This window comes from Schistocerca nitens, chromosome 7, assembly GCF_023898315.1.
Source record: "Schistocerca nitens isolate TAMUIC-IGC-003100 chromosome 7, iqSchNite1.1, whole genome shotgun sequence".
Taxonomy (NCBI): domain Eukaryota; kingdom Metazoa; phylum Arthropoda; class Insecta; order Orthoptera; family Acrididae; genus Schistocerca; species Schistocerca nitens.
In genome coordinates, this window is record NC_064620.1 from 319,071,487 (window position 1) to 319,093,136 (window position 21,650).

At 41.4% G+C, this 21,650-nt stretch overlaps 1 protein-coding gene across 1 annotated transcript in view; it reads left to right on the plus strand.

The window, feature by feature from the left end:
* Positions 1-2,387: 2,387 nt before the first annotated feature.
* LOC126194666 (beta-galactosidase-1-like protein 2) overlaps positions 2,388-21,650 on the plus strand; it is a 95,137-nt gene continuing 75,874 nt past the window's right edge. Inside the window, exon 1 of the mRNA XM_049932867.1 lies at positions 2,388-2,511. Coding sequence (XP_049788824.1) covers positions 2,451-2,511 — 61 coding nt within the window. The 5' untranslated portion in view covers positions 2,388-2,450. The remainder of the gene's footprint in view (positions 2,512-21,650) is intronic.

The following is a 21,650-nucleotide window of genomic DNA, read 5'->3' on the forward strand; positions in this document are numbered from 1 at the left end:
TGCCAATGAGTAGTCGAGAAAAACAGTGCATTACAGAATGACAGGCTACTCGTTTTCAAAATACACCAACACGTTGCTCATCTATGGCGAAAGTGGACGAAATGGTTGATTAGCACAACGTCTCTTTCACAAACTATTTCCGAATCGCGCCCGTCCATCAACTGCCATTTTTGCAAGATTGGAATAATGGCTTCAGGAAACCGTCGCCGTCAAGGCTAATAGGGCAGACTGTGATCGTGGTTGGGCGCATCGCTTTGTTGATGTGTGTAGAAGAGGAAGCCCTCCAACTGGTCGACCAGATCCCGTTGGCGAGTACCTGAAACATCTCAGGTTCTGTCGATGTATCCCAGTGCAGCTTCTGGCGATTTCTCCATGAACAGCAACTTTGCCCATACTGCCTCCAGAGGATGCAAGAATTGGGTCCAGCTGGCGCCACATGTCGATTATTGTGCATGGTTCCCACGTCGTTGTGTGGACGTTCCAGACTTTCCTTTCCACAGATCACTCTTTTCACCGATGAAGGGCATTTCACAAACGAAGATCTGATCAAGCGTCGTAACAGGCCACAATTGGTTTGAGCAAAACCCTCATGCCACAAACCCCCATGAATTTGAACATCTTTTCGATATTAAAATGTGGGCTGGTATTATCTGTGGTCATATGACTGGCCCATATATTCTACCGCTCCGTTTATGGGTGCCAGCCATTTGACTTTCCTGTAAGACGTACCAGTGCAGCTTTTGTAGGATGTGCCATTGCATATCGGCCACATGATGTAGGTCCAGCACAATGGCGCGGCAGCCCACTTTTCATTTGACGTCTGTCAGCACCTTCACCAAACATCCGGGGACAGATGGGTAGGCCGCGGTGGACTGATTCGTTGGCGATCTTTTTCCTGTAGGGATATATAAAGAGTATTATCTAATAATCCCGTGGAGTCACAATACGATCTCCTAGCCCGTGTAAAATGGCTACAGCAGAGCTGATTCAGGAGACTCTAGGGCTTTTGCACTGTGTGTATGTGAACAATTTTCTCAGGTACACTTTGAACAACAGAGCCCGTGGTCATCAGGTGCAGCATATGTTGCAGTTCAAGGTACGAGTTGGTTGATGCACGTCCAACGTATCTTTTGACATTATTTCAAAGTCGTATATCTTCCAAACGGCGCTTTTCCGGACGTATGTTTACTACCAAATATTGCTGTCCTGAGTCCCCTCTACAACACCTATAACTGTGTAATAGGAATTTTGAAACACCGTATATATCTGCCGGATCTGTTGAAAATTAAGTGCGTTAGCTATGTGTAAATAAATAAATAAATATTCCTTACTTAGATGCATCTATAGGGCAATGGTTTCTTTTTTTTAATAGCTTCACTTTAAGTGATCTTTGTGGCATTTGAGAATAAGATGTGAACCCTACAAATTAGTTGGAAGCCGACGATAAATAAATGAATCTTTTAGTTCTATTTTTAACCTCAGCTCACACAAATGGTACCGTAACCGTTTTCGGCATATAAGCATGTCATCAAGGCACGATACAGTTAAATGTTGTTACTGGTAAACTTAAAGTAATAGACCAGCTGAAGACAGATGCCAGTGCATCATGCTTGGCTCAGGAATGTGTAGTTATAAGTGCAACTATATCGGTTTGATTATTAAAAAGAATAATAACACAGTTACAAAATTTGCGAGTGCACTTGTGACTGAAGATGGAAATTTATACATAAAAACGGCGAAATAGCAGAAAACCAGAATTTAGACACTGCTAAAAACTTGGAATAAGTTCCTTTCTTTAGGCGAGTCTATCACTACGCCGGAAGAACCACCAAACAGCCGAAACGGCTGGACTGATGAAAGAATGCGAAAATATCCAAGAGTGAATGTCAAGTGCCGGAATACTTACCAGTCTCATAGGCGACCAAGCCTCTAACGACGACGAGGAAGATCCTAGCGTCAATGGCCGTGGTGGAAAGGTGGAGACCACTATGGATCGGTTAGGACAAGAAGAAGAATGAGATTCAAATAATAATAATTACTTGGACCTCTTTTGCTAAATGGTAGGCATACTTTAATGCCTATTTTAACTCTTCAAATTAGGCCATGTATTTATATCCCTGTGTTATTTGTAAGACATGTGATACAAAATATATCTGAACTGTTTTATGTTTAGATCGGTGTTTCTTTGTTTAGTATTTTTATGGTCAGTAAAAATATGTTATCGTAAATGATAGGTCATCCGACAAATGACTCCGTTCGAACTTGTTTCGGATTTCACGAACAGAGAGCTCCTGGTTATGACGCGGTAACTTCGGCCGTGTTAGTCTGTCACGGTCAGCACGCGCCGATAGCATAGCAGGTGAGGTAACATTCGTTAATCTGTCAAGGTCGGTGCGCAGCGATCGGTATATAAGCGATTCCGAGACAGAAACGTGCAGTTCAGGGCCAACATGTTGTGGTTACTAGCGTGTATATTCGGCCTTCTGGCCACAGGAAGTGTTCACTGCCAAGGTAAGGCATTGATGACTTGCAAGCGTTCGTAAGGCCACTTTCACCTCTTCGCTTCATGTCAAAGTATCACTAGCGCGTAGCGACCTCCGCTACGGAGGTGTATTCTTGTTACTGAGGCCTATCTTCCACAGCCGCAGGTCACATTTAATATGGAAGATAATCCATCTTTTACGACTTTATGTCTTATTTGGACCAAACGCATTTCGCTTTACGTAAAGGATCTACAATGGTCATTTATTTGGCTCCTATATTATTCCGTTGCGTTCTTCTGTACTTGGGTGTTCGATATGTAACACACTGCACTGCCACACAATTTTTTCTCGTTTGCCTGTTTTTATATATCCGCGTTCACCTTGTGTACTTTACTTGTTTCGATAGCGCCTTTCGAAAGAAAGTGGACAAGATAAAAGTGGATACCGGTACATAAAAGCATTCCAACGAGAAAATATCGTGTGTTATGCAGTTTGGTGTGTCTCAATATGAAAATTCTTCCTCAATGTACAGACTGAATAACATTGGAGATTGGTTACAACCCTATCTCATCCCCTTCTCAACCACTGTATCCTTTTGACGTCCTTAGATACTTAGAACTGCACTGCGGTTTCTCCGTGAGTTGTAAATAGTTTTTAAACTTTTGCTTCCTGTATTTTATCACTGCTACCACCAGAATTTCAAAGATTGTATTCCCGTCAACATTGTCAAAAGCTTTCTCTAAATCTGCAAGTGCTATTAGGTTGGTGCATAAGTTCGTAGCGTTTTTTGTTGCATGTTGTGATTCCGGTTGCTATGGGTTTATTTATCGAATTTCATTCTTTTATTTGTAGTTCACTGTTGCTATTTGAGATTACACATTGTCATTTTGTCATTTGGAGATGGTGAGTGGAGGTGTGGACGCTAGAAAGTGGAGTGCCAAGTGATTTCCAACATACTCTTTTGTTTGAGTTCAATAGGGGTTGACAGCAGCGGAGGTAGCCGGAAATTTTTGCACCGTGCATGGGGATAGTATCATTCCACAGAGCATGGCAATGAAATGGTTTTCTCGTTTTAAGGAGGACTGGTTTGGCATTAATGACACTCCCCGTTCATCAAAACTTTCGGGGTTTGATGATGATCGTTTAAACACATTAATCTAAGTCAGTGTTCCCGCGGATTGGCGAATGTGATGAACTCTGATCATTCCACTATCGTGCGACATTTGTATGCAATGGGGAAGGTTCAAAACTGCGCTGTATGTATACCGCACGCTCTAAGCCAAAATCACAAAAATCAGCGGGTGCCCATATGGTCATCTCGTGAACAACGCCTACCATTTTTATCTTGTGTCGTTACTGGTGACGAGAAATGGTGTCCTTATGCTACCACAAGGAAAAGATGGTTGAGCCCAGACAAAGTATCCACAAAAGGTAACGTTATCTATCTGGTGGAACAGCGATACTATAGTGTACTACGAATTGCTTCCCCCAAGCGTAATCATCACTGCTGACATTCATCGTCAACAACTGAAACGCTTTGCAGACACGTTCCAAGAAGAACAACAAGGAAGACTGCATGTTGTAATGCTACTCCACGTTAACAGCCGCCTGCATATTGCTAGACTGGCAAAAAGTAGCATACAGCAGATGGGTTGGGAAGTCATTCCGCAAAGCTCTAATCATGGCTCGACGAGTTCTTCGCCTCAAAAGGATATGATTTCTACTATCGCGAAATCGAGAAGTTACCACAGCGTCGGTAGACTGTTGGAAATAGTAAAGAAGAATATATTATTGATGAATGAAGTCTTTGTCATTCGTGTCTGTTGTGCTTATTAAACTTATAGAAAAACGAAACGAATTTATTCATCAACCCAGTATAATCGTAGGTTTGTCTATCTTCAAACTATCTTTTTAAATAAACCATCGAGTCAGTATTGTTTAGTTTCTTCCTACATTTCTCCGTTACCCAAACTTATCTTACCCTAGGTCGGCTTGTGCAAGTTTTTCCATTCTTCTGTAAATAATTCGCGTCAGTAATATGCATCCATGACACATAATAGATCTTCAGCACCTACTTTCTCTGGAACTGGAATTATTGTATTTTTCTTTATGTCTGAGGGTATTTCGACAGTCTCATGTACCTTGAACACGAGGTGGAACAGTTTTGTCATGGCTGGCTCTGCCAAGGATCTCCATAATTCTGACAAGGGAACATCCCCATCGCACCCCCCTCAGATTTAGTTATAAGATGGCACAGTGGATAGGCCTTGAAAAACTGAACACAAATCAGTCGAGAAAACAGAAAGAAGTTGTGTGGAACTATGAAAAAATAAGCAAAATATACAAACTGGGTCGTCCATGTGTAAGACAGGCAATCTTTTGAGCAATATGAGGCGAGGAGCGCCGTGGTCCCGTGGTTAGCGTGAACAGCTGCTGAACAAGAGGTCCTTGGTTCAAATCTGCCCTTGACTGAAAATTTTGCTTTCTTTATTTTCGCAAAGTTATGATCTGTCCGTTCGTTCATTGACGTCTCTGTTCACTGTAATAAGTTTAGTGTCTGTGTTTTGCGACCGCACCGCAAAACCGTGTGATTAGTTGACGAAAGGACGTGCCTCTCCAATGGGAACCGAAAACATTTGATCGCAAGGTCATAGGTCAACCGATTCCTCCACAGGAAAACACGTCTGATATTTTGTATACGACACTGGTGATAGCATGTGCGTCACATGACAGGAATATGTTGTCGACCCACCCAACTAGTACACTTGGCGAATGGGTGAAAAGATTCTTCTACCTTGCCCGATTTAGGTTTTCTTGTGGATGTAATAATCACTCCAAAAAAAGTGATGAAAACATAAGAGTTTTTCACATAAACTGAAAATAAGAAGTTAAAATTTTCGGTCGAGGGAAGATTTGAACTGAAGACCTCTCGTTCTGCAGCTGTTCACACTAACCACGAGAACACGGCGCTCCTCGTCTCATACTGCCCTTAATAGGGCCTATATTACACATGGACGACCCAGTTTGTATACTTTGCTTATTTTTTCATAGTTCCACACAACTTCTTCCTGTTTTCTCGCTCGATCTGTGTTCAGTTTTTCAAGGCCTATCCACTGTACCAACTTATAACTAAATCTGAGGGGGGTGCGATGGGGATGTTCCCTTGTGAGGGAAGTCACCTACTCCGAAGAACTTCGTGCGATGTAGGTCTTTCAGTGCGCCGATAAATTGTTCTCGTATCATCATATCTAGCTTTTTGTCATCATCTACAACCTTTTCCTTTCCTATAATGTTGCCTTGAATATAATTTCCCCTGTTGAGCCTTTTTATATATTCCTTCTACCTTTCCATTGTTTCCAACGGTCTGGCCGCAGTGCAAACACCGGTTCCCGTCAGGTCACTGAAGTTAAGCGCTGTTGGGCTGGGCTACTTCTTGGATGGGTGATCATCCGGTCTGCCGAGCGCTGTTGCAGGTGGGCTGCATTCACACCTTGTGAGGCAAACTGAGGAGCTACTTGATTGAAAAGTAGTGGCTCCGGTCTCGGGAACTGACATACGGCCGAGAGAGCGGTGTGGTGGCCACACGCCCCTCCATATCCGCATCCAGTAACGTCTGTGGGCTGAGGATGACACGGCGGCCGGTCGGTACCGTTGGGCCTTACAAGGCATGTTCGGACAGAGAGACATTTCTTTCCCATGTTTGTTAGTGCTGGCTTGCCATCTGAGCTCTTGGTATGAATATCTCTGCTTTTCTTTTTCCCAAAGGACTTTTTCTGTAGGTGACATCTATCTTTCACCTAGGCATGCACTCTTCTACAGCTTCTACTTGTCCTGTACCCATTCCTGCTTAGACATTTTGTACTTTCTGTGAATCTTATTTTTATAGGTCTATATTCCCTTTCTTCAACTTAATTCAATTGGCCCTTTGCTGCCTTCACTATTTCATCTTTCACTGCTACCCACTCGTCTTCTGTTGTATGCCTTTCGCTTGTTTCAGTCAATAGACGCCTTAATGCTCTTTGAAACTCTCAGTTACTGATTCTTTCAATTTATCCAGGTAGCGTCTCCTTATTTTCCTACTTTTCCAGTTTCACTAGTTTTGATCTGCAGTTCATAACAAATAAATTATGGCCAGAGTACGAATCTACCCCTGGCTATGCCTTTCAGTTTAAAATCTTCCGATCACATAGTTTATCCGAAACTTCATGGTATAACAAGTTATCTTCCATGTATATAACGGTTTCCTATTAGGCCTATTCTTAAGCCAAATCTTAGCCATGATTAAATTATGCTCTGCGGAAGGAGTAGCTTTACTTTCGTTCCTTTTCCCCCAGTCCATGTTCTCCTGCTACATGGACCAGACACATTAATGTGATCACACTCTTATGTTTAACATCAACGTGCAATAACCACTCTCCGACGGTCAGTGGCAACACTAGCAGTGGATTGTATGTGAAGCATATCGGTGGGACGTGAACAACAGTGCAGTCGATGTTGTAATGTGGAAACGGAGCGATTTATCTGATGTCAAGAGGGGAGTGATGACAAGCTTTCAGGCCAAGCGTGGGAGCATTTCTGAAAAGAGCATTTCTGAAACGGCAAAGTTTGTAAACTGTTCCCATACCGCAATAATTAAAACGTTGCGTGCATGGCAAAATGGCGCTATGCAAATCCGGTGCTGAGGCAACTGATCTGCACTATGGGCCATACATGACAGGGGTGAACGGAGGCTGCGGAGGTGTGTACAGGCTAATAGACGTGCAATTGCTGAGCAGCCGACCACCCAGATGAACCAAGGGGCTACCAACAGTGCCTTCTTGACGACCGTTCAGTGAACACTGCTGCGTGTGGGCCATTGCAGCAGGTGCTTCGTTCATACACCCGTGCTGGCTCTTGATCATCGGCGAAAAAGGCTGGAATTTGCACGTCAGAAATGCAACTGGATATACACTGAGTAGTGACAGATGGCCTTTTCAAATGAAACACTTTTTATGCTCCATCAGACAGATGGCCATTGGTATGTACTTCATAAAAGGTCTGAAAGCACACACCATGCAGTAATCGTCAGAAGTAGGCCGATGGAGAGAGAGTTATGGTCTGCGGTATGTTCTCGTCATTCTGGAAGGCACCATACATCATCACAAGTAAGTATCTATTCTTGGGGACCACGGTCACCACTACATGCACTTTGTCGCTACTCAACATGATGGTATCTACCAGCAGGACAACACAACATGTCACACAACTTGCAGTACACTTGCGTAGTTATAAGAGCGCCAAGATGAGTTTACCATACACCCCTGGCTACCAGACTCCACCATCGTAACCCACAAGTGCTCTATTGGAAACAAACCGACAAATCGTGCTGGCCAGGGAACTTGCAGCACATCTTGCAGAGCACGTTGAGTTTCCGGGACAGTGTGTGGGCGAGTGTTATCCTGTTGAAACAACACATCCCCTTCCTGTTGCAAGAACGCCAAAAGAACAGCTCTACCAACATTCTGCGTGTACCGATGGTTCGTTAGCGTCCCTGCCAGAACACCAAAGGTGAACGAGAGTAGTAGCTTATCGCACCCCAGACCATAAGGCCTGAGGGGGGGCCAGTGTGTCTCAATCTACAAGACGGCTCTCACTAAGTCTATGTCATACGTGGAAACGACCATCACTTGCGTGCAGGCAGAATCTGCTTTCCATCGCTGAAGGCCAGGCGCGCCGTTCCATCTTCCAAGTGATCCTGTGAGGCACCAGTCGAGCCGTGCAGTCAGTGCTGTGGCATGAGTAGAAGACGGACTAGAGATTTGCGTGCCCGTAGTCCCACTGCCAAAATTGGTTCTCGATAGTTCATGTTGATACTTATGGGCTCACAAGTCCTCCTATCTATGCTGTGGTAGCTGTACGATCTGCCACTGCTGCCGTTATAGTAAGACGATCCTGGCAGGCACTCGTGCGGTGTGAACGTCCAGAATCTCGTCTACTGGTGTGAGAATGTTTACATGATCCCTGATACAAGCATCGTTGCACAACTGACGTAGCACGTTAACCGTGTGAGGCAATTCTATGAAAGGACCATCCCACAACTCAGGAGGCCACAATTTGAACTCTTTCAAAGTTGGTCAGTTGGCTATTGGAAGCAGAAATGCGCCTCAGTGGCATGGTCGCCTGCTTGCTTTACATGTTTGTACCAAATGGTTCAAATGTCTCTGAGCACTATGGGACTTAACATCTGAGGTCATCAATCCCCTAGAACTTAGAACTACTTAAACCTAACTAACCTAAGGACATCACACACATCCATGCCCGAGGCAGGATTCGAACCTGCAACCGTAGCGGTCGCGCGGTTCCAGACTGAAGCGCCTAGAATCGCTCGGCCACAACGTCCTGCTGTTTGTACCACACTGAACCTTCTCGCTGTGAACATTCCTTACTAAATGGTAGACAAAAATGGCGCTCTGATAGCTAAGCCACTGCCCTGTCCGTTGGCGAACGATGTTAAAGCCATTATCAATACATCTACTATCCCCAAATGGCATATGCCGTCATCGGATCAAAATCGACGTCGTTTTTCCAGGTGTACAAATTTTTTTCTGGGAACGTATTTCACTTACCTTTGCAATGGTGTTACAATTAAACTGGGTCAATACTCCGGGATTTTCCTTTGTAAAGGAACATTTGATAACGGAGATCAGCATTTCTGCTATTGTTTCGCTACCCTCAATTTCAGTTCCAGTGCTATCCAGCAGAGGCCAGACACGAACTTCGTTGCCACTAACAGCCTCACATATGACCAAAATTTCTTTGGATTATATGAGAGATCTTTCGACAACATTCTGCTACTGTTGCTCTTCAAGGTTTCGTGTATTGTCCTCTTGACAGTCATACACTTTTCATTTAGTCTTTACAGTGACTGTATACCATGGAAGGTACACCTCATCATGAACTGTTCCACTCGACATATATCTATCCAGTGCATGATCAACTATTTTTTTTTTTTTTAATTTCAGCCACAGTCCTTCAACATTCTCAAGTCCGTTAGTAAATGTTTCAAGTTCCTCTCTGAGATATGACGGTCTTCCCTCTTGGTAGTGCCACATGGCTGTCTGGAGCCTGGTCTTCTTGTGACCATACCTTCCTGTGACCAATGCAGCTAGCAATCACGTGCAGTGGCTACATTCCTGCCAAGTCTCTCTGCAATATCGCTGAAGGAACGTCCAGCTTCTCATAGCCCTATTACACGACCTCGTTCGAACTTGGTGAGGTGTTGGTAATGGTGTCTTCATTGTCTTAAAGGCATTATTCACTTACATCAACTCACTCAATCCAGTCTCAAAGGTAACTAACGCTCACGACCTTGAAAACCAGTATTTAAAACAAATCTGATTTGCATCCTCATAGTGGTGCTACTAGCGCCTCTCTTATGCGGTTGGTGCGAAACTTGAACAGACATCATCTTTCAGGTATAGAAACACGTTTACCAACTTTCGTTTATGTCATAGAACTCCTTCTTGCTTTTAGGATTTTTTCCATCAGCGTATCTTTGGTTTCCTTAAATGTCACTCTGTTCACAGGGAATGATACACATTCCTTGGTGTGACTTCAGTTTCGGTGCTGATCAGCAGTCAATATGGATATGAATCTTCACAGAACCATGCCGAAACGAAGCCGTCAATCTTTGCTTCATTGTTTTTTTTGTTAAGAACTTTCCAAGCAGAAAGGTGCTGGTATAACACCATAGCGCATCACAGACGCTCCAACACATTAGCATGGCAACAGTATACGTACCAGTCACCTGTCCCCAATTATCATAAGGACGTTCCCTCCTACTTGATACACAATGGTATCACAACAGTAGTCTACCATTTGTTTGAGGAGAAAGAAAACCCATGGAAGCTTGCTGATTCTGCATTCAGTTTTACACGGCAGACTCAGAAGAACGCAGTCATGCTGTATTGCACAATTTCCAGTCACATTAATACTACCACATGTTAAAAGCTTGAATAATCAGTTTTTGCAGCTTGGACCATTGTGACATGTGCAGGAAGAGAGTCAGTTAGCTTATAGAAGGTACTGACAGGGATGCGGTTCCACACTGAGTCAGATGCCGTGCTCAGATGCTCTAGATTTCTCAGTTGACGGTCCATGGTATGTACAGTACGACTGAGGTGGAACCATATATTCTTGACTGAGTTTGAATCCGGGGAATTTAGGGGCAAGGGGATTATGATATTCTCATCTTGGTGTTCTTCGATCTATGCACGTACATTGCGAGCTGTGTGACATGTTGCATTGTCCTGATGGTAAATGCCATCAAGTTGAGGAAAAACAGACTGTACGTAGTGGTGAACGTGATACCTTACTGATAGATACATACTGTTATTGATTCATTTTGCCTTCCAGAATGACAAGATCACTCAGGGAACTCCACAAAAACATTCCCCAGACCATAATGCCCCTCCTCCGACCTGAATCCTTTTGGTGATTGTAGTAGAGTGTTTGTTTTCAGACGTTTCACACCGTACACTCCAACAACCATCTGTCTGATGAAGCACAAAATGTGATTCATCAGAAAAGATCACCAGTTAACACTTGGCGAATGTCCAGTTGCAGTACTGGCGTGCAAACTCCAGCTTACGTCGCTGACAGGTGGTGTGGATGCATGAACCAGGCACCTGCTGTGAGGCCCAAACACAGTAACGTTCGCTGAATGCTCGTTGAGGAGACATTGTTGCTAGCCCCTTGGTTCATCTGGGTAGTCAGTTGCTCAAACATTGCACATCTATTCATCCATGCCATCTCTACAGGTGTTGTTCTTCTCTCTCATCTATCGTCCATGGTGCACCACAGATGCCTCAGCACCAGTTTCGGATAGCGCCATTTTGCCAAGCACAGTGTACTTTAACCACAGTGGCACACCAACAGTTTACACATAGCTGTTTTGGGAATGCTACCACCCTTGGCCCGAAAGCTAATTATCATGCCCTTTTGGACATCAGATAAATAGTTCCAGTTCCGCATTACGACAATGACTGCACTGTTTTCCGGGCCCCTCGGCCACCATTCCTCCTCCCCCCAGTCACTTTATACACCCTGCACTACTAGTGCTGTCAGCTGCCGCCTGTGATGTCGAACATAGGCAGTGGTCACATTAACGTGACTGGACCTTGTAGGTGTATATGTCCATATTTAACCCCACAACACATCAGTTGAAGAAGAAAATACCTTTTTCTGTGCTAGGAGAGGAAGGAAAACTTGTGAAAATACAACAATGTGATTTCTAGTATTGGGAACTTTTCAAAATAGGCGAGGGTTGCCTTGGTGAGGACCCAGGCTGTTGACAGTTGATTCTACCGACGAACATGAGGTTGGTTTTAAGAGGTTTCCCACATTCATCTCATCATATACTGGCCCTGAGCTATATTTTACATGACCAGCCAAAATGAATGTAGCTTTCGAAACACATTTTGCTCAATTTCAGCTATACCAGTCGACACTAAAAACAGAAATCATGGAAGCAATGCAATAAAGCCACGTATATGAATTTTTATGAGCAATCCAAGTGTTATAGATGGTATAGATGGTATCAAAGTGGAATTGTTTAAAAGTTTCACCCTGTTTCCTATCTTCAGTGGGTATTAATGTGGCATTTCACTGATATTGCAAGATTTTCTCAGTCATTCTGACTTTATTCCTATTTCAGATTTTTAATTTTCAGATTCGACTTAAAATTATATTTTATATCCTTACATCATAAATCATTATATACTGTGCATTTAAACATATGAGGACATAATTTCAGATCGTTGAATGAAAATATGTCATGCATATTAATGACATAAAAAGGAAGTCCTCTGCATATCATATTGAAAAGTGCATATCATTTAGGTACCAACGTAATATACCTTCAAAAAACGAAATAGATAACTGTCACTCTAGTGATGTACGGTCCAACAGGTTTATGTATTTCTCGTCAAATGTCATGTTTTCCAACGCACTGAATCAATTATACGCAAAGTGGCAAGTTTTGAAACTTGCCCCTCTTGGAAAATTTCTATGGATGCCCCTGAAAAGCACAAATGTAGGAGGATGAGGTCATGTAGGCTCATTCTCCTTAAGATACCCTTTCAAACAATCGAGAACTGTTCAATTGCTTTCTGAGCACTCAGTTTTGAAGGCTGTTGTCAGTGCAAAGTTAATGGCTGCTTCTGCTAATCAATGTATAAGTCTACTCATTCTACATCTACATCTATGCTCTGTAAACCACCATGAGGTGCATGCCAGAGGGTACATCCCATTGTACCAGTTATTAGGGTTTCTTCCTCTTCCATTCACGTATGGAGCACGGGAAGAAGGTTTGAATGCCTCTGTCCGTCCAGTAATTATTCTACTCTTAATCTCACAATACCTATGTGACCGATATGCAGGGGATTGTAGTATATTCCTTGCATCACTATTTAAAGCTGGTTCTTAAAACTTCGTTAGCAGGCTTTCTCGGGATCATTTATGTCTGTCTTCAATAGTCTTTCAGTTCAGTTTCTTCAGTGTCTCTGTGACACTATTCCCCAGATTAAACAAGCATGTGAGCATTTGTGCTGCTCCTCTCTGTACACGTTCAATATCCTCTGTTTGTCCTATATTGTATGGGTGCTACACAGTTCTTTTGGGTTTTTCTTTCTGAAGGAACATTTGAAAATGGAGTTAAGCATTTCACCTTTTGCTCTGCTACCCTCCGTTTCAGTTCCTGTCTCATTACTAGAGACTGGATACTAACGTTGTCACCACTGTCAACCTTCTTTACATATGTTCAGAGTTTCTTTGGGTGATCTGAAAGATAATTTGACAATATTGTGCAACAGTAGTCATTGAAGGCATCATGTATTGCTCCCTTGTCAGCCAAGCACATTTCATTCAGCATCTCTCTATCTATAGCCCTATGCTTCATTTACAACTATTATGCAGTAATCTCTATCTCTTTAGATGTTTCTTTAAAGTGCCTGTATACCATGGAGATTCCTTCCTGTTGTGGACTGTTCTGCTGGGTACATATCTATCCAGTGCATGGTCAACTATTCTTTTAAACTTGAACAATAGTTTCTCTACATGCTGCTGTCCTGTGATGTAAGTTCCAAGTCCCTCTTTGAGATATGACACTACTGACTTTTTATCTAGTTTGAACATTTATATCTTTCTGCTTGTTTTAGTTGTCTTTTATACTTTGGTATCATTGTTGCCACAACTGTGTCATGGTCACTGATACCAGTTTCGATGTGGACATCCTCAAAGAGTCAGGTCTATTTGTTGCTATTAGATCCAGTACATTTCCATCATGAGTGGGGTTCCTAACCACCTGTTCCAGGTGGTTTTCAGAGAAAGGATTTAGTACTGTTCCACAGTATTTCTTATCACACCCACCACTAACAAAACTGTAATTTTCCCAATTAATTATTGGATGACTAAAGTCTCCGCCAATGATTACATTATGATTGGGCAACTTACATACAAGTGAACTGAGGTTTTCTCTAAATTTTTCAGTTACATCAGGAGACAAGTGTGGTGGGTGACAGGAGGATCCAATTATCATTTAATGCCCGCCCTGATATTGAGTCTTACCCAAACAATCTGACATGCAGCTTCAATTTCTATCTCAGTGGATTTGAGTTTCTTGTCTACTGTGACAAATATACCACCTCCACATCCCATTTGCCTATCCTTCAGATATACACTTAAATTTTCTTCCAAAATCTCATTACTATCAATTTCAAGTTTCAACCAGCTTTCTGTACCTAGTATTATGTGAACTTCATTGCTTTTCATGAGCACTTCAAACTCTGGCATTTTGCGAGTGCTTCAGAACTTTACCATTAGGCTTTTAATACTCTCATCTGTGGGATGCAATTCTTTTGATCTTATACTGATACTTCTGGGTTTATTTCAGCTATTATTATTGGAACTGGATGGAGAGTCTCCTTATCCAAAAAAAAATCCTTGTGTGCACCCTACACACAATCAGCTACCTGAATAGCAGCCTCTGATGTGTTGAGCACACCTGACACATTTAGGGGGAACCTACAGTTCTCAACCCCATGGCGCAAGTCCAGGAAGTCACAGCCTAGCTTGTCACAGAACCTTCAAAGTCTCTAGTTCAGTCCTTCCACTCAAATCAGAAGCAAAGGGCCACAATCAGTTCTGGGGACAGTGTTGCAAATTATGAGCTTCGTTGAAACTCCCTGCTCATGGCTGGTTTTTGTCAGTCTTGACTGCCAATCGCTGGAATGACCCAAGTATGATCTCAGAGCTCAGTCGACAAGCATCACTTGTTCCAATGCGTGCCACAATCTGCAGCTGGTTGCATCCTGTTCCTTCAATGGCTGCTGGAATAACCTCTTCAATATGTTGAATGAGCCCCCAGGCATAAACACTGAGTGCACCTGGTGTCCTTTCTGCCCCTGCTGCCATTTCCCTAAGGGGTACCATCATTCGCCATACATTTGAACTGCCTATGATTAATAGGACCCTACTCTTTTGCATTTGCCTCCTCTTGCTCCCACTGGCTATGATTCAGTTTCAGTGAGACAGAGCACCTCAAACTTTGGTAACAAGGATCAGTACAAAAAGCAGAGTCACCACTGGTCTTCATCCACCCCGTGCAGGGTACCTAGATCAACCACTGACATGCCACTCGCAGTGTAATGGATGAGTAATGATAGATCCTGGAATTCTGCAGAGGAGTTAGGATTCACAGGAGAGGATGTTATTTGAGGTACCTCTGGTACCGGTATCACAGTTACATGACTCTCAGGAGACCTTCCAACACATCGATTCGCAGTGGCTGCCAAAATGTTTGACAGTAGTCATGGCCAATTTCAGCTGCTTATGAATGTTAGCCAATTCATACAGTGTTCAAGAACAGCTTTCACAGTGGGGCTCCATTTTGGCTGGTGCAATGTATTACAAGGTAGTGAAAAAATAATTTTAAATTAAGCCCGCTGACTACCTTTTAATCTGTTGAGGTACAAAGTTGCTCATTCCCAATAAGAATTGAAGCAAATACACAAAATGAGGTTTCTATTGAAGGCAACACAAAAGCCTGTGGTAAAAATTAGTAGTTTCCTAAAACGTTTTGAGGTTAATTATAGTTGTTTGCAAACAAGAATACAGGGTTATTTATGATGGATGCAGATAATATATAAGGCTACTCCTCCTTACAGGAAAGCTAGATCTAACTCAATATGCTAGTTAGAATATCTACCACAGTAACTAAATCACAAACGCCAGTTGCTTGTAGATCATGCAAAGAACAATGGTAGTTCTGAAAATTCTCAAAAATGCACGGTTATTTGTGTTGATATACAATGAATTTCACGGGTGATGTATTCTTGGCAGAACTGTGAACCACAATCGCTGATTTACTATGATATAAATTACGTACCCATAACACTTGTACCACTATCTTAACAAAAATATAGCGTATGCACCCGAAAATTCTCAAAAACACCCTATTTCTCATGTAACTGAGCTGTTTAATTAGAAAACGATTGTTTTGATCGAGGATGGACTTAATGCTCTCAAAAATTTTAAGAGAGCATAATTAACTTTAATCCTAGCTGACCCGGTTAGCTGAGTGGTCCAACGCAAGGCTTTCTGGAGCGGGAAGGAGCGCCTGGTCCCTGGCACGAATCCGCCCGGCAGACTAGTGTTGAGGTCTGGTGAGCCGGCCAGGCTGTGGATGGTTTTTAGGCAGTTTTCCATTTGATTCGGCAAATGCTGGCAGGTTCCCCTTATTCTGCCTCAGCTACACTATGTCAGCTATTTCTGTGCAAACAAGTTCTCCATGTACGCATACACCACCATTACTCTACCACGCAAACATATAGGTTACACTCGTCTGGTGTGAGACGTTCCCTGCGGAATCACATAGGATCAGAAGGTCTGTAAGATCATTCACTTACGATTTTGTTGTGTACAGAAAAGTATTGTTGTTGGGTGATTGTAATGGGATGGAGAAAGACTTGTGTGTAATTTTCATTTGGTGTAATGAATGGCAGCTCTCTTTCAGTGTTGGTAAATGCAAGATAATACCTTTGATAAAGACAAAGAGCCAGATAGTTTTCAATTACAAGATTAGTGGTGAGCATCTTGAGCATGTCACATTGTATAGGACCTATATTAGGGTAATATTAAGAAAGCGATATGAAATGGGATGATCAAATAAAATCAGTATTAGAGAGAGAAAATGGGAAACAGAATTAACTGAAGAGTTTTAGGAGAATCCAGTGCATTTTTAAAGGGAGTAGCACATATGAAACTCGTACAATCAATTCTCCAATATTGTTCCAATGTTTGTAATCCTTACCCAAAGGGTTATTATAAACAATTGACATGACTTCACAGATTTGCTGTAGCTATATTATTCTACATATTGTCGCTGGACTTTGCACAAATATTGACATTTCACAGGTGCTGGATATGTGAGCCACTACTAATTCTGCAGATATTAAGTCAATAATCAAATTTCTTTCCACGTTCATTGCAGCATGTCCCTATAAATCTGTTCTGATCTTAGCTCACAGTTCTGGTATATGTTTTGGTAGAGGAAACATAGACACTCTATCTTTGTTACAACTGAACACAAAAAAATTTGATGGGGTTTAGTTAGGAGAGTGATATGAACTGCTTATCACCAACCCCATCATGACTGATCCATCAGTTTCTCAATTTCTTCTTTGAGAATTCTTGAACATCACAACAGATATGGGGTGGAGCACCATTCTGTTGGTAGATGAAATCACACTGTCGGTCTCCAGTTATAGCATGAGCCAATTTTGCAGCATATCCAGATGCACATGTCCTGTAACAGTATTTTTGCAGATGGAAAATGGGATCATAAACTTTAAACCATGAGGCTGCTAAAAACAAATTAACTCTTGGTGAATCTCAAATATGCTGCAAAATAGCGTGGGGATTTTTGGCCCCAGATTCACACCCTGTGCTTGTTCACCGTGCCATTCACAAAAATGTTGCTTCATCATTGAAGAAGATGTTCTCACAAAGCCCATCCTCTTCCATAATCTATTGCAACTGTGCTGAAAATTCAAACTGTCTGACTTGTTGTAATTGTAAGTGGTAAGACTGTCTCTTCAGTCATGTCCTTAGATCTTTCAAATTGTTGATTATGGTGCATTCAGATCTCTTCTTGTTTGTTTGTCAACTTCTGTGGCCTACATGCAAAATTCCCCCGCATGTGGTCAACCGTTTCTTCAGTCACAGCAGGCTGGTCCATTGATTTCCCCTGGCAGAGTCATCATGAAGCTTTAAACTGTGCATACTAAAACCAAATGGAGTTGGCACTTGGTATATCTTTGTTGAACTTAGTTCTGAAGTGCCACTGCACTATTACAGCAGACTGCTGTGATTCCATTTCAAACAAGGAATAAGCTTTCTCAGCACCTGTCACCACCTTACCTAACTGCCCACTGCTGTGTTCTCGTGGCAAATGCAAAAATGCCAATCTTTTTGAGTTTTTCTATATGAGCATTGAATTTTGTGATAATATGTCAGATATTGTAGCTACAATTAATTTATGCAATCATTTCAATAAATTATAATAACCTTGTAGAAGACAGGGCAACAAACATTGAACAAATTCAGAGGTGTGCTACTAGGGTTGTAATTGATTCATATAACCTGTAGGAAAGTGTAACAGTGGTGCTTGGGGAACTCAATATAAAAGTTGTGGAAGAAAGACAGCGTAGTTCTCATGAAACCCTGTTAAGTAAATTTAGAGGAACTGTATTTCAAGAAGAATGTGTGACCATTATGATGCCACCATTTTATATCTCGTGCAGGAATCATGAGAAAAAGAGACACTATGGCACACCCAAAGGCAGTAAGATAGCCATTAATCCCTCACTCATTATGTTTATGCAATAGGAAGGAAAACATATAATAGTGGTGCAATGTACTCTCCACAGTGCACTGTATGAGGCTTGTGAAGTATTTATGTAGGCATAGCTGTAGGCAAGTAATATATTTGTCAATTGTAATATTATGTTCTTTAAACAGTTTCTATGAAAATGTGAGGTTCAGTTATACCAAAGTGCAGCAGAATAATGATATAGTAACAAAGAATGAAATTAATAAATGTCTGCAAGCTCCTGTTCTATTATGAACTGAAGATTTGTTTATAAGATCATCAGCTGTTTATAATCTTTGTGAGGGCACACACAACAATGTTAATGAAGTTGTAAGATCTTTTTGTGCCCCCATGCACTAGCCCTCCAGAAATCTTTCTCAGTCTATTCACAAGTCCATAGGTATGAGGTGACATAGGCCATATACTGTAAGACTGGTCAAACTGTTTACTTGAGGATGCAAAACTAAAGATAAGCACTTTTTGGATTACCTTTGTGAGTTGATGTGTATGGTTTCCCCCTACCTGTTCTGTACAGATCTCTTGCTGATGTAGTTCCTGGTAACAGATCTTGTAGTCAAATTTGTTATCAGTACCACAATTCTATTATGCAGTAAAATGACTGTAATGAGATACAAATCCTTCCGATGTTGTATGAAATTTGCTAGTGATTCCTGTAGTTCTCCAAGCTAAGTGGCACTAGGATGTACTCTATGTCTGATCTCTGTGTGGTCCATGCTCTCAGTTTTCCATAATTTTTGAAATTAATTGTATCAAACTGAGTGGTTGTGAATTATTTTATGGTGTTTGTCAATAATGACTTTAATTACTCTTTGACTGCCCCAGTTGTTTATTACATCAAAATTGGATCCTAACAATTAATATTTGATACAGAAATGTTAGTAGTTTTGCCACAAAATATGACAATGTTAAAGAGAGCAAAATAAATAGTGTCCAAGACAAGACGAACCTCACAAAGTTAACAACCATTGCTTGAAGAGGCAAGGGAGCAAATTAAATGGTGGAAAATTGTGCATGCCTCTGATTTCTGCATGTGGGCCACTGTGCACATGCACAGGAATCTACCCAGATGGAATGGAAAGGCATCTACAACAAGCATGTGCCTATCCATGGTTCTCTCTGCTTGTTGCTTTTTCTGAAAGTTGACAGAGTTTTTCATGCAAATTCAAATTTACCTTAGAGTTAGCACCTTAGTCAAGTGGTCTAATGAGAAATACATGGAATTTGAAGAGTATTATCATGCATTTCATGGTTTATGGCTGGTTCAGTCCACAAATTATAAAGACAAAGTTACACAATATGACAGTTCTTCACAGAAAAACAACCTGGATACAACAAAGGCAAGCTTGAGCAAAAGAAGAAGCCTTCATTTGTATTTTGAAGAACATGTAAAAAAAATTGGATATGGTAGCACACCCACAATGTTCCATGATTAACTGGATATTTAGTAATGGCTTTTCTCTTCATTCTTAAAAATGACAGTTGTTACATCTCTATGAAAAAAGGTGACAAGTCACATCCTGATAATCACTGCTCAATCTCTCTTGTACCCATCCTTCCAAAAGTAACAGAGTACTGCATGCAACCCTAAATCTGTGACCATTTATCTACCAAGAACATTCTACATGTCTCAAAATGTGATTTCAGATCCAGTTTGTTGCTGATCAAACAGTTAAAGATATTGTTTCTGTTGTACTGTCTTCATTTGAAACATGGCTATCCATTAATGCCATGGTTGTGGACCTCACCAAGGCATTTGACTCTTATCAGCAACACAATTCTGTTAAAAATGAAAACCTCTACTATGCACTGCTCAGAACAGAGCAGATCATACCTATTTGGTAGAAAACAAATATTACAGCTCAGCAATGGGGGATGTCCTGGATGTAACAAAGGGTGTGGCACAAGGTTCTATGTTTGGCCTTTACTATTCATAATCTGCATCACTGATATGTCTAATATTACATTGTGTAAGTGTAGACTATAAGCAGATAACATTATGTTTGTTACAGCTGAAAGAAAGTTAGCAGTATTAAAGCATCAATGTAACGATTATCTCAGAGTGGCCAGCAGGCCTATGTGGTTTGGAATTAATGAGTTGTGTTTTAATTATGAGAAAACTGTAAATATTCTATTCGGGTGATGGCAATGATTGTGCATCTTGGGATTCATCTTGACTGAAAATTACCATGTAAAACTCATACTGAATCCCAGTGTACAATGCTTGTACTTGTTACATAATCTTATTTATTAAGAAAATGTAGGTCCCTGTGTTAGTGATTAGTTATGCTCCATGCCTGCTGTGCCTTTTCTTCTGAAACCACTTGCATATTGACTTCTTTATGGGGCAATTCTTCTGGAGGAAAAAAAGGAGAAGGAAGGCCAATTCCATCATAAGCATCTGTGGATTCAAACATAAAAATCATTGTAGACCGCATTTCAGAAACTTGAAAACATCAAGCATTATGTTCATGCCTGTCCAGCACCATTTGATGCACAACAAGGAAAACCAGCAGAACTACTAATTTTGACAGTCTGTTCATCAACACAACACTTGCCATAAACAGCAGATTGACATTCTAATTACCAGACTTAATACAACCATAAGTCACAAACACATGTGTTTACACTTAAGTGAATTTTATCTGTAGTGGATGCTGTTGAACTCTGTGACTGTTCCTTTACAGGGTGTTTACACTTGTCTGTTGTCAGTGTCAATTGTTTTATATTTTGTCAGATATCAAATGCAGTATCCTTCTTCACCTTACCATGACTGGCTTTTCTTTTGATGTTCCAGTGACAAGACTGGCTTTTGTAAGCCTGAGTAAAATACTCCAGGATTTCATGATTGAATTGCTTAACATCATCTGACATGATTATTAAGAAGGTTGTTTGATAACTGACATTTTCTTGCATGAGCCTGAGTAGTGTTGGTATATGTTCAAATATTGGAGTTCTGGTAACCTTGTGTAAGTGTATTTAGGTAATTCAAAATCAGTCAGGCCTTATAGAGTCTAAGTACTTGTGCAGGCACTCAAATATTCTTGCACAAAATACTGGTTCATGTATAACTGTCATGCTTGGAATTACATGTGCAGCAGCCTTGATGCTTTTATTTTGTGCTGGCCATATGGTAAAACTGCCAACATGACAATCAAACATAAACAAATTTGTGGAAATTTTATGGACCTCCACTCCAGCCTCCCATTTTGGCATCCTAGGCAACTGCCTATTTCACACAT